This window comes from Eschrichtius robustus, chromosome 5 (assembly GCF_028021215.1).
Source record: "Eschrichtius robustus isolate mEscRob2 chromosome 5, mEscRob2.pri, whole genome shotgun sequence".
Classification (NCBI taxonomy): domain Eukaryota; kingdom Metazoa; phylum Chordata; class Mammalia; order Artiodactyla; family Eschrichtiidae; genus Eschrichtius; species Eschrichtius robustus.
The window spans coordinates 137,074,959-137,088,398 of NC_090828.1; the positions used below are offsets into that span (position 1 = coordinate 137,074,959).

General features: G+C 41.5%; 1 protein-coding gene across 9 annotated transcripts in view; it reads right to left on the minus strand.

Annotated features, from left to right (window-relative positions):
* SAP130 (Sin3A associated protein 130) overlaps positions 1 to 13,440 on the minus strand; it is a 72,285-nt gene that overhangs the window by 55,914 nt on the left and 2,931 nt on the right. For 7 of the 9 annotated variants that reach the window (XM_068545321.1, XM_068545323.1, XM_068545326.1 and 4 more), the window contains exons 3-7: positions 7,260 to 7,495; positions 6,385 to 6,543; positions 5,056 to 5,167; positions 3,927 to 4,051; positions 2,155 to 2,279 (exon numbers count right to left, since the gene is read on the minus strand). In XM_068545321.1, the coding sequence (XP_068401422.1) occupies positions 2,155 to 2,279; positions 3,927 to 4,051; positions 5,056 to 5,167; positions 6,385 to 6,543; positions 7,260 to 7,495 (757 nt within the window). The remainder of the gene's footprint in view (positions 1 to 2,154; positions 2,280 to 3,926; positions 4,052 to 5,055; positions 5,168 to 6,384; positions 6,544 to 7,259; positions 7,496 to 13,440) is intronic. The other 2 variants (XM_068545325.1, XM_068545324.1) reach the window with 2 other exon arrangements.

Below are 13,440 nucleotides of genomic sequence, written 5' to 3' on the forward strand. Positions count from 1 at the left end.
ACATCTCTTCAACTACCTGTTGCCACAGATACACTCAGTATCACAAAACTTAACCTCCTCTTTAAAATCTGCTTTCGGGGCTTCCCTGGTGGCGCAGTGGTTGAGAATCTGCCTGCTAATGCAGGAGACACAGGTTCGAGCCCTGGTCTGGGAAGATCCCACATGCCACGGAGCAACTACGCCCGTGATCCACAACTGAGCCTGCGCTCTAGAGCCCGTGTGCCACAACTACTGAACCCACATGCCTAGAGCCTGTGCTCTGCAACGAGAAGCCACCGCAACGAGAAGCCCGCACACCGCAACGAAGAGTAGCCCCCACTCGTTGCAACTAGAGAAAGCCCACGTGCAGCAACGACCCAATACAGCCAAAAATAAATAAATAAATAAATAAATCTGCTTTCTTTCCCTTGTTTCTTTTTCATTTACTTGGTCAAGCAAGGAGGAAACCAAGGAGGCATCTCAGACTGCTTCCAACTGGTAGACAAGTCTTCCGGATGGTCTCTAGTTCCCGACAGCTCTGTTCTCCATGCCCTACCCCTGCTTTTGTCCAGTGCCTCACTTCTTGTTCATATTGCCGAAGGCTCTTTCCCCGGCACCCACATACTCGATGGCAAGCATCAAGAAAGACCGCTGAACACTGCATGCTCCTGGCAAGACTCTCACGCCACTGCCTTCCCCAACTTTCACAGCTTCCCCAGCACAATACGCTTCGGGGTCGTGAGGACAAATACCTTGATGTCTTCATCCCTGATTGTGTCACTCGCAAGAAGCATCAGAGACCATCCCTCATCGACCAGACTCTCTCCCTGTATGGCTCTGTAAATCTCTTAACTGTACTGGCTTCACTTCTCAACCACCCAACCTTTCTACTATACCCTCTGGACTCACAATCCATCTTTAGCAAAATCTCCTGTATCCTCAACCTCTTCTGTGAATATATCCACTATCTTCCTGCCCTAATGAATCTTGGTTCTCCCTGAGAACGCTGCTTCCCTCGACAGCCCTCTCAACTGGGAGCCATCTTCTCTCTCATAAACCTCCTCCCCATCTACATTGCCTTCCTCAATCACCTCCTCCCAAACTCTTCTGTGGACTCCAGACTCATATATTAAGCCTTCTCAACATCTCCACTTGGGTGCTCAGAAGTCAGCACAACCTTAAAAATGCCCCAAACCAGAGTCTGGAATTCCTCCCCAAACCTACTCCTCCCATTCTTCCCCATCCCAAGTTTAGGCAACTCCACTCTCCCAGCTGCACAGCCAACCGGCCCTGGCATAAGCCTGACTGTGCTCATTCTCTAATAACCCCGTACGTGATTCCTCAGAAATCCCCTCCGCTATCTTCAAAGTTCTATTCAGAATCTAACCACACCTTTCCACCTCCAACGACCATCTCTCCTGGATTCCTGCCATACTCTTCGCAACAACCTGCTTCCAACTTTGCCTCCCCACAGCCTACTCTCTCCAGCAACCAGGCTGATGCAGCTACTTCAGATCATGGCGCTGCTCTGTTCCAAACTCTTCTAAAGCTTCCCATTGCCCCCCAGCACAGGCCAAATCCTCAGAGTGGTTCATAAGGCTCGGCATGACCTGGGGACCTTGCTACCTCCTAAAATAATCTCTGGCCACTCTCCTACCATTAGCCTCTTGCTGCCCCTTTATGCGGTAAACATACTCCTGTCTCAGGGCCTTTGCACTTACTGTTCCCACTGCCTAGAACACTCTTATCCCAGACAGCCATATGGCTCATTTCACATCTTTCCATTTTCTGTTCAACTGCATTCTTATCAACAAAGCCCTTCCTGATCACCTTATATGACACAGTAAGCTCCCCGCACTGCCTACCCTGTCACTCCAAATCCCATTCGCCCTACCCAATTTTTCCCCGAAGCACTCTTTGCCACCTAAAAAACTATATTTTTTTTATTGTATGTCTCCAGCCACAGTTCCTACAAACAGAAACTCTATGAGGGCAAGAATTTCTTTTTATTTGTTCACTGCTTTACCCTCAGTGTCTAGAACACAACACAGCTCATTAAAAAAAAGAAAAAAGCACTCAATAAATATTTACTGAGTTGAATGAAGGAAGGAAAAGAAAAGGGGAGAGAAGAAAGGAGGATGGCAGGATGGCTGATCTTCAAACCCCCGAATATACCTAAGTGCGGAATCAGTGGCATGGGCTGCTGTTGTAGTAATGACTGGAGACTGAGCTCTGGTGGCCGACACAGTTGCTACCACAGCAGGAGGGATGGTATTAGAGGTGGTCACAGGTGGACGAGACTACCAAGAGAAGAGAAAAACATATTTCATTGAAAACAAAAGCAAAATATAGTATGCCAAAAACACTGCAAGTATAATTTGAAAACTGGGCCTAGAAATAAGGGCGTTTATGTCCAAATGAAAATAAATTCTCACCATTCTCATTACCGAGTTCTCTTTCCAGATAGGTTGTTAGAAGTCCAAGAGCCAGAATTATCCCAAAAAATCCAATTTTGGTTGGACAGTACACAAGCCCCTCCTTTTCGACTATGACCACTCAAAATTCTGTCCTACGATTAGTACAGACTGGAATCTAGCCCTTCCGCTCTAGTTCCCACAGAGCTGTCGCTGGTCCTAGAGCAGACACTTTTCATGACGACACAACCTAGGGCTTCCCACAGAGGGCCTACTCAGAACTGGATGCTGGCTCTCATGCCATCTGAGGGCAAAAAAGGCAAACACGTGGTAACAGCATTCTTTACCAGCGGAAGGTGCAGGGTGCCCAGATGCTTTCTAGATGTTTCCATATGGATACACTTCCCTTACCCCTACATCTGTGTGTAAAATCTTCACCTGACAAACGAGTTCCACACTGGGCTTCACCCGCTTGCCCACTGTCAGATTCTCCAGTCATCTGAGCTCTTCTGAGTAGTCCTTCTTTCCTGCTCCTGCCACGTGCAGGTTAACTCAGCAAACTCTGCCCATTCTTGATCTGTTTCTCACCTGCAGACCTCGTCCCCCTGGCGCTGCTCTCACAGCCTGTCCTCTCACACTAGGACTGCTGTGCTGTCCTCCTCACTACTAAGCTCCTGACCTTGGTTCTCCTCTTTCTCCTACCCTTCCTACCATTATACTCCTGGGGCCCTAATCAGTCTCCAAATGTGTTTTATTACTAGCGAGGTCTTTTATTTTGTTCAATGTGAAAGCTCCAGGCTAGACATATCTTACCCCACGTCCCAGTCAGCACTCTTCCGTAGTACCTTAAACCCAGCTATTTCATACATGCTACCAGTCTGGCCCCAAAGGCACTGAACTTCTACCTTCTGTACGCAATTCAGCTGGATTAATCTTTCAAAGGTATTTCTTTGACCATATATCAGTATATTCCAAAGACGCAGTAGCTCTCTGCTGTGCACAAAATCAAGTTTACAGTCTTCATCTTAGAGTCCCGAATTTAGAGACAGACACGGTATCACGCAGTAACACGATATACTTCAGTAGTACTGAGGCCACAGATTTCCTTGAAAAAAGTTGAAAGGCATGGACCGTCTTCCTCAAAAAGCATATATACGTGCATAAAATGTTTAGGGGTTCACACACCCCGATCCAAACTAGAATCCCTTAGTTCTAACTAGTCTTTACTCCACATTGTGTACAACCACCACTATCTTCCTTGCCTTGTTCAGAGGGCTGCCCCCCTTCACGTGCCCTTCACGTCTCAGAATCCCCACTGCCACACCCATCCCAACCAAAAGCCTTCCCTTACTACCTCTCTCCTAAATTCCTACAGCGGATCACATGACACTGTATATAATTCAGCCTTCTCTACATCTTGGCAACTAGATCCAAAGTCGCTTGAGGTTCAAGGACTCGCACGGTGCCAAGCAGTGAATAACTCAGAGTAGGCGCTTAACGCTTGCCGGCTGGCTGCCCACAACCCTGGCGTGCCTGGATTGGTTGGTGAATGATGTGCTGCACTGCCGGCTGAGCTGCAGCAGCATTTGGCAACTGGGAGGTCGGCCTCAGGACCGTCGTTACTTTAGAACTGGACATCACAGCAGCAGCTGCTGCACCTGGAAAAACAGTATTTTTTTTATTAGTATGGCTTCCGGGCTCATGATTTAAATAGCTACAATTATATTCCCTATAAGCTCAGTATGTCAGTATTCAGCTTAAGTGCTTTATGTATACTTCCCATTTCATCATATAGAAAATTAAGAGAACGTGCACTCAAGGGCTGAGATTTCGTAAGACTGATAATCTGTATTGCTTCTTCAAGGGTGTTCTTAAATGAAACTGGCTTTTTTTTTTAAAAAAACTGCAAGTATGTAGCAGTGAAGCACAGCATGGTGCTGCTATTACCCTGATTCAAGCCAAGGCTGCAGCAGTTTAACCACCAGTAAGAGTTCACTTGAACCACCACTGCCTTTGCACCATCAGTGCCAATATCAGCACTGACAAAAGGGCACATGTCTTAGTTTCATCCTCACACAGATCCCCCTGCAGTCTGTGAACCTCACTCTGAGAACCACTAAGTTACATTGAGAGAGAGAGTATTCGTTCGCCTGATTTTGCCGACAATAATTTTATCCTCTCCAATAGAAGGTAACAATTTCTGATCAAGTAATTGAAAAAACTCATTAAACTTAATACCTTACAACCTATCAGAACTTCATTGGAAGAATAAATTCATCTTATTGCCATGTGAATAAAAAGATTTGACTAAGCATTTTCACTAAACTTCAGAAATACTCAGTATTAACATTTGTGACTTATTTATTAAAAATGAAGCCCATATTTACACTACCACAGCTTTCAGGAGTTCCTTAGTATAAAGGACAATTTTTAGACCATACAGAAAATTTGAATTGCTCTGAGTTTACACATATGTGTTGCAATACAACTATAATAAGCACCCATTAGGCCACACTAAAAATGTGCATTAATCTAAGTTTATTTCTGCTGTCCTGCAGCTTTAAAAAGCTCATTCTGGATATGCTTTGTGTTACTGTATCTTCTACCAAACGTATACCTGTCACTGCATTTCAAGAGTCTGAAGAAAACATGCAGCCTTTACCTCGAGGTAAATGAGAAGCTCCAATGTGAAGAGGGGGCCCAGGTGCGTTGCTGCGGATGATAGACATCTGTACGTTCGTGGTCATGATGTGATGCAGGTTACTGGGATGTCCCTGCAAGAAACAGGAGGCGACGTTATTTCCAAGTGCCTGGTCTTAGCCACGGGTGCTTAGCCATTGCTTCTAGGAAGTCAGCTGCCTCCAAATGTGGGTCATGTTGTTCCTCTTAAGATAGTGAGCACCCCAAGGGAAAGGACATTTAGTTTTCTTTTCACAGCGCACTGCACGATGCCCTGTGCCAGCAGGCATGTGGTACAGGACAGGGAGGACCCGTCAACTGCCTTGAGTCTAGCTAGGTGTTAGATTCCTGTCACTGATGACACGTTTGACTGTCCACTTTCAGACACTCTCATCTTCAATATTAGTCTTTTACCCTTGTTTTCTTTGTCTTGGCCTATAGCTTATTTTTTCTTATTCTCACTACTTCCTTTACACGCCACTGCACTCATGCATTCTTTATGCTAGCCAGGATTTCTAAGTAAATTCAGTCAGCATCCAACGGGCACTCCCCCGTCAGTTCTTCAGCTCACCCCTAAGTGTCCCTTCCTCACACCTGCCCAACCCTGGTGCCAGTGCTTCTCAGGTGGACATTCCAGCACTTCTGGGAGGACTCAGCAGTATGACAAAAGGAAAAAAACCACAGTGCATCTTTTTGGAATACCATTTTTTTCCTAAAACCTTGAAGGGAGTGAGTTGTGAGATTCAGTTTTCATTGGTAAGTAATTTAAAATATTTAAATAAATCAAATACATATTATGGAGGAGAACTGCAATTTCAAAAAAAAAAAAATTAAGTTACAACATGAGACTTTAAAATAAATGTTCACAACTGGCAGGCTGCTGAGGGAACCTGCCAGTCGCCCAAGAGGTACACACCCCTCTCCTCAGAGAATAAGCTTAGAGAAGCACTACTGCTGCGAGGCTGCTCTCAGCCCACGAGAGTTCTGGACCTGTAACCCAGCACGACCGGACTCCTGTGCTCCTCCAGGTCACGGGCTGCCTTATCTAGATCTGCTTCTCACACTGCAGGTGGTGCCTCGTACACAGCAGACACTCACTACGTACGGGCTAAATGACAAGACCACGGTGCATACTGGTCCTACTCCCGATGCCATCCTTCTCTGTCCGCTCTACTCTCGTCCCCTTGCAGATACCAGTGACCAGTTAATTTTTTATTTAGTCCAGTGCCTAATGTACTGCTGGCATTCAATAAATAATGATCAACAGTTTGGCATCTCAGTTTGAAAATCAGCAAATTAAGAGGAAAAAAACCTGTTGTCCACTGATTGTTGCCACAGGAATGGCTGAAGCTTGAGGGATGCTACTCTCCATGGTAACGGTAACCTGCCCTGGAACCTTGGGGGGAAGTGACAAGGTAGAAGGTGGAGCAGGAGCAATGGGACGGCTAGGCATGGTGGGCTTCGGGGGCGGCTGCAAACAGAAAACCACACGAAACATATCAACAGCTTTTTACTAGTGATGCATTTCATTCTATATACGTACACAAATCAAACCTGGGGAGTGCCAGGAAAGATGCCAGAAGCCTTATGTATTTTACCTCTTAGCATCACAGCCTTTCCATTGAAGTGCTAGCATTTCCGTGTTACAGATGTGGAAACATACAAAGCAAGGCTAAGTCACTTGCTTAAAGCCACACAGACAGTAAAAACTAGAACTGGGAATAAAGCCCAGATCTGTATGGCTCACAGCCCACATTCTTTCTTCTATACCGTGCTGCCTCCCAAGTTTGGGCGGAAGTAAACAAAACTCCCAGTAACTGACACATATCCATATGGTTAATACACAAGGCAATATTCTGATACACCCAAATTAGCAAGCTATCAAAACAAAACCTTGGAGAAGAGTGCCACTCCAAGATAAAAGCTACACTAGCATGCCCATAGCTTGAAATAAAACCAACGTCAAAATGGGTACGAGAAAAGATCCTGTGATGCCAACTGCCCAGCGGCACGAGACTAGGCACTGCAGAACAGCGGCACTCTGAGTTACAGAGAGGCGCTGAACTGATAGGTCAAAAAGAAAAAGCTATGATCCTAGGATACAGCCTAAGACTCTGTGAACACTGTCAGAAATACTAGCCAGTCTTTAGCTGTCGTTCAATGTGAAATTTTAAACCTCTCCATTACCTTCATAAGTCCCTCCGAAAATGAGAGTGGCACTGCTGGCGTCAGATGTGCTGGTGGGGCTGTCACTGTGACAGGTGTGCCCGATGCAACAGCATGGTGTGTAGACAACATCTGCACCTGTGGATAGGGCCTTACCACGACAGGCTCTTGCTTCTCTTCACGGGGCTGTAGGGAGCTGCTGGAACCCACGTGCTCCCTGGCAGTGACTTCAGCATCTCGACTAGATTCATCGTTGACTAGTGAAGACATGAAGGGTGAAACAGCGTGTCATGCCCTTCCGATATCAAATAATAGAACAGCACATATAAGAGTGGCACTTGCAGTTATGTTTCAGGGTTGATAAACTGACCATTTCCTTGTGAGATTTTCTTAACAAGGAAAATTTGGGCACCAAATTCCCCTGATGGATAGCAAACTGGAAAGTCACACCTATGGAACATGGGACTTGTTTTAAATATTGCAATTTCCTACTCCTATGAACAAAGGGCCTGAAAACTATCTAGAATGACCTCAAATACTTGAAATTGTAATATAAGATATAAGACAATTTCATTTAAAATATTTAAAAAGTTATAAAAACCTAATATTAAAAAGGTGACTTGGGGACTTCCCAGGCGGTCCAGTGGTTAAGAATCCATGCTTCCACTGCAGGGGGCATGGGTCTGACCCCTGTTCGGGGAACTAAGGTCCTGCATGCTGTGTGGTGCGGCCCAAAAAAAAAAAAGGTAACCAATTTCTCAGTCCAAATCCCTACAGAGTGAACAAGTAAAGCTCTATCATTATTACAATGCATGCACCCTTTGAGACTTAACAATTCCACTTGCATGACTGTACCCTATAGATACACAGCATGTGTATAAAATGACTCAGGTACAAGTTATTTGTTTCAGTATTTTTATACTAGCAAAGGAACCGAAAAACCTACATGTCCATCAATAGGGGACTGGTTATATAAATTATGGTATACTCACACAATAGGCTACCATGCAACTATAAAAATAAAACCAGAAAGCTTTTTAGGTACTCTTATGGGAAAATGTATAATATATATATATTATGAAAAAATATATGAAAATACCAAGGTACAGAACAGAAAAAAAGTAAATAAAATACACACAAATACAAATACATTTGTATTTGTATATGGATAACATATCTGCAAAGCATCTTGGTTGCCTGAAAGGAAAGAAAGTGGATGAGTGGGGGACAGGAAGCAGAGATATTTTTCAGTGTATACTCTTTTTCTTTTGGAATTTTGGGCCATGACAACATGTAACGTATTTAAAAATTAAGTTAAAAAAATCAAGGAACTGGGACTTCCCTGGTGGCGCAGTGGTTAAGAATCCGCCTGCCAATGCTGGGAACACGGGTTTGACCCCTGGTCCGGGAAGACCCCACATGCCACGGAGCAACTAAGCCCGTGCGCCACAACTACTGAGCCTGCGCTCTAGAGCCCGTGCGCCTAGGGCCCATGCTCTGCCACAAGAGAAGCCACTGCAATGAGAAGACTGCGCACCGCAACGAAGAGCAGCCCCCGCTCGCCACAACTAGACAAAGTCCACGCGCAGCAAGGAAGACCCAACGCAGCCAAAAATAAATAAAACTAAAAATAAATTTTAAAATGCTGTGAATTCAGAACACACTGATAAAAAAAATTTATTAAAAATCAAGGAACTCATGTAATGAACGAGGAGAGTCTGTGAAAATATTAATTTGCACTATCATTTTCCCAAAACAACACTGACATTATTTTTCTGAACATAAAGATTATACTTACGTAAAAAATTTTAATTACTTGGAAAACTATAAAGAAAGTAAAGCTGCTCCCAAAGTCTATCCCCTAAAGGCACCAAGTTACTATTTTGGTAAAATGTCAGACACTTCTCAGCTCTGTAATTTTAGGTGGGTTTTTATTTACTTAATTTTTTATTTAACTATAACCTTCCTAAAGACAAGTGTATAGCTCAGTGAGCTTTTACAAACAGAGAATGCGTGAGTTACCAGCCCCTGATCAACAAGCAGAACGCTACTGGTTCCCATAAGCCCCTGCTCAGCCTGATTCCAGTCGCTCTCCCTCCCAGTGACACTCACTGTGCTAACCTCTAAAGCTATAGGCTACTGTTGTCTGTTTTTGAACTTATATAAACACACTCGTAACAAATGTACCCGGTTCTTGTCTCTCTCACTTACAGGTATGAGATCTGTGCGTGTTATTGCATGTAGCCGTAGCTCTTTCATTCTCAGTACAGTATGCCATTGCTTGAATAAATTACAAATTATCCATTTTACTCCCAGTTAGTTTTCAGTTTTTTTTACTATTATGAATAGGAATGCTAGTAATATTCATGTGTATGTCTTTTGGTGAACATTACCATTTCTATTGGATTCCACCTAAGAGTGGAATTGCTAAGTAATATAGAATATACACCGCATTATTTCAAAAGTGCTAAATGAAATTCTATTGAATAGATGTACTATACCTTTTTAAACCATTATATCATTGATGAGCTTTTAGGTTATTTCCAAATTTTTGCTATTGTCTACAACTCTAGAATAAATATCCATATGTACTCTGAGTCCTTGTTCAATGATCTCCTCAGGAAAAAAAAATCAGAAATTTTCTCTTGGAGGAAAAAAGTGCTGGGAGAAAAGATTAATATATTTTATATTCTGCTATACATTGACCCTTCTCCTAGGTCATTCAGATTTTTAAAAAATTTTGATTTTTAAAACCACTTTATCGAGGTATAATTTGCGTACAATAAAATGGCTATTCTAAAGAGAGTTCAATGATTTTTTTTTTTTTTACATTCTCACCAACAAGTTAGGAGCAGAATGGCTGGGTCAAATGGTAAACTTTATATGAAACTGCCAAAGTACTTTCCAAAGTGGTTGTATTATCTCATGTTCCCACCGGCAGTGCATTAGCGGTCCAGTTGTTTCTCATCCTCACGGATTCTTGACACACAGATATTCTAGTGGGTGTGTACTGGGTATCTCATTGTGGTTTTAATTAACATTTCCATGCTGACTGGTAATGTTGAACTTCTTTTTATGTGACCATAGGCCATTCATATACATCTTCCTTTGTGAAGTATATGTTCATATCTTACCCATTTTTTAATCAATCAGCTTTATTATTAACTGAGATAAAATTTACATATAAAGTCTAATTTTTTGTATAAAACTAAATTTTCACAAATGTATTCAGTACTGTAATCACAACACAATCATGACATAGAACATTTCCCTTACTCTAACAAGTTCATTCATGCCCCTTTGCAGTCAATTCCCTCCCTCCCACCCCTACTCCTTAGAAACCACTGATCTATTGATGGTTCTACCACCACTGCTTTGTCTTTTCTGGAATTTCATAGAAATAGAACCACACAGTATGTGGTCCTTTGGGTCTGGCTTCTTTCTCTCAGTAAAATGCTTTTGACATTCATCCACGTTACTGTGTATAATGCTAGTTTGCTTCTTTTTACCACTGAGTAGTATTCTACTGTATGGATTGAACCAAACTTTGCTTATCCAGTCACCAGTTGGTAAAATCTGGGTTCTTTCCAGGGTTTGGCTATTATGAGTAATGCTTCTATGAACACTGAAGGAGAAGTCACTGTATGTATGACACACATTTTCATTTATCTTGGGTAAATACCTAGGAATGAGACTGCTGGGTTGTACGGTAAGCTTACGTTAAATGTTTTAACATACTGTGCCAAACTGCTTACCAAAGTGGCTAGATTACTTTGCATTCCCACCAATGCATGGGTTCTGCTTGCTCGACAAACACGTCAAAACTCGGTATTGTCAGTCTTTTTGTTTTAGTCATTCTAGTGGGTGTATAGTAGTTCCTCACTGTGGTTTTAATTTGCATTGTCCTGAGGAGTAATACAGTTGAATATCTTTTGTGTTTATCTGGCCTTTATATATAGCATCTTTGGTAAAGTGTCTATTCACATATTTCGTCCCTTAAAAACAAACAAACTAACAACAAAAAAACAAGCTGTTTGCCTTTTTTGCTATTGAGTTACAAGTTTTTTATATATTCCAGATGTAAGTCCTTTGCTGACACATTTATCACAAATGTCTTCTTCCCATTTGGTGGCTTGCCTTTTTATTTTACTAACAGTGTCTTTTGCAGAGCAGTCATTTTTAACGTTGATGAAGTACAGTGTATTAGTTGCTTCCTTTTAATCAGTGTTTTTTGTGCCCTAAGCAATTTTTACTTACTCTAAGGTAACAAACAGTTTCTCCTATATTTTCTTTTAGAAATTTTAAGTTTTATATTTAGGTCCATAATTATACATTTCGAGTTAATTTATGTGCATAGTGGAAGTAAAGGTCAAGGTTTATTTTTTTCATACGGATATTCTGGTGTTCTGGCACTATTTTGTTAAAAAGACTATCATTCCCCTATTGAATTATCTATGTACTTTTATCAAAAATCAATTGACCATTATGTGTGGGTCTATTTCTGGATCCTCTAGTTTGTACCAATGATCCAGTGATTTATGCTAATACCACATTGTCTTGATTAGTGCAGCTTTATACCAAGTCTTGAAGTAAGGCAGTGGAGTCCCCCAACTTTCTTCTTCTTTTTTGTCTAAATTGCTTTGGCTATTCTAGGTCCTTTGGTTTTCACATAAATTTTAGATTCAATTTTAGATTCAATTTTTAGAAAAGTACCTGATGTGAATTTGATTAAGATTCATTTGAATCTACAGATCCCTTTGGGTAAAGGAAAATACTGAGTTTTCCAATCCATGAACGTGAAAGATCTTTTCATTTATCTAGGTCTTTAACTTCTCTCAGCAATGTTTTACATAGTTTTCTATGTTTCATAGTTTTCTATGTTTCATAGTTTTCTAATCCCATACACATATTTTGTTAACTTATTCCTAAGTATTTTGTGGGTTTTTTTTTTTAATGCTACTGTAAATGACATTTTTAAAATTTCACTATTCATTACTAGTATTTAGAAATATAATTGATTTCTGTACACTGAACTTTTATCCTGCAACCTTTAGTAATTTCACTTATTAGTTCTAACAGCTTTTAAAAAACATTTAGTATTTTCTGTATACGTGATGCTTGTATATAAAGAGTTTTACTTCTGTCTTTCCATTATCAACTGATTGTTAACCTTCCCCACTGCCCAGATTTTCCCCTAACTAAAAGTTTAAAGGAACTGGACAATTTTATAACTGTCCCCCAAACCTATCTGTCCCGGAAGACTTCGATTTTTGACATTTTCATTTAAGATATAAGGCACTGACCATTTTCCACTAAGCTCTTTTTGCAACTATGTATCATTTCCTTCTAGGTATTTGAAGTTGTTTATTTTTATCAGAAAAGAACCCTGAAGCAGTAGTTAAGAGAACTGGTTGTAATCTATACTTCTGTACTGTGAACATGTACTTGAAATCCTGACACGCGTAGGATCCCAAATTACTTCTTCCAGTAAGAGCAACAGGAAATATAGAAAGACATCTAACTACTTAAGGAAAACTTTTATTTTCTTTTTAGAGCAACTGAAGGAAACAACAACAACACATTTCAGAAGTAAAATTCTATAGACAATTTTGGTCTAAGTCAATGATTTCCTTCTCAACAAAGTCTGAGGGCAATTATTGCTAATTGATACCCTTTTTAATGAGCAGTATAATTCTTGCAAATAGATGTTCAAAAATATTCTCTTTAGCTATGCTCCTTTAAATTATTCTGTTGTGAGGATTCCCTGGCACTCCAGTGGTTAGGACTTGGCGCTTTCACTGCTGTGTCCTGGGTTCAATCCCTGGTCGGGGAACTAAGATCCCGCAAGCCATGCAGCTTGGCCAAAAAAAAAAAAAAAAAAAAAAAAAAAAAATCCCACAGTGAATTCATACAAAAGATAAAACACTGTCAAAAATCTTTGTTAAGGGGTCAGGAACTTGAAGTGGCTCTATAAGAATTTGTTGACCTCCACCCTGTAGCAAGGATAGCACATACAAAGGAGCATGGACAGAAAAGTCCTGGCCTTCATTCTAGGAGGAGGCCCGACCTTGAGTTGCAGTGGATGATGGGAGTCAGTAAAGACTTCCCAGAGAAAGTGACATCTGAGAGGAAACCTCAAAGAAGAACAAAGAGTTAGCCAGATAAATAAGCGTGCAAAGGAAGAAGAAAGACTGTGGCAAAC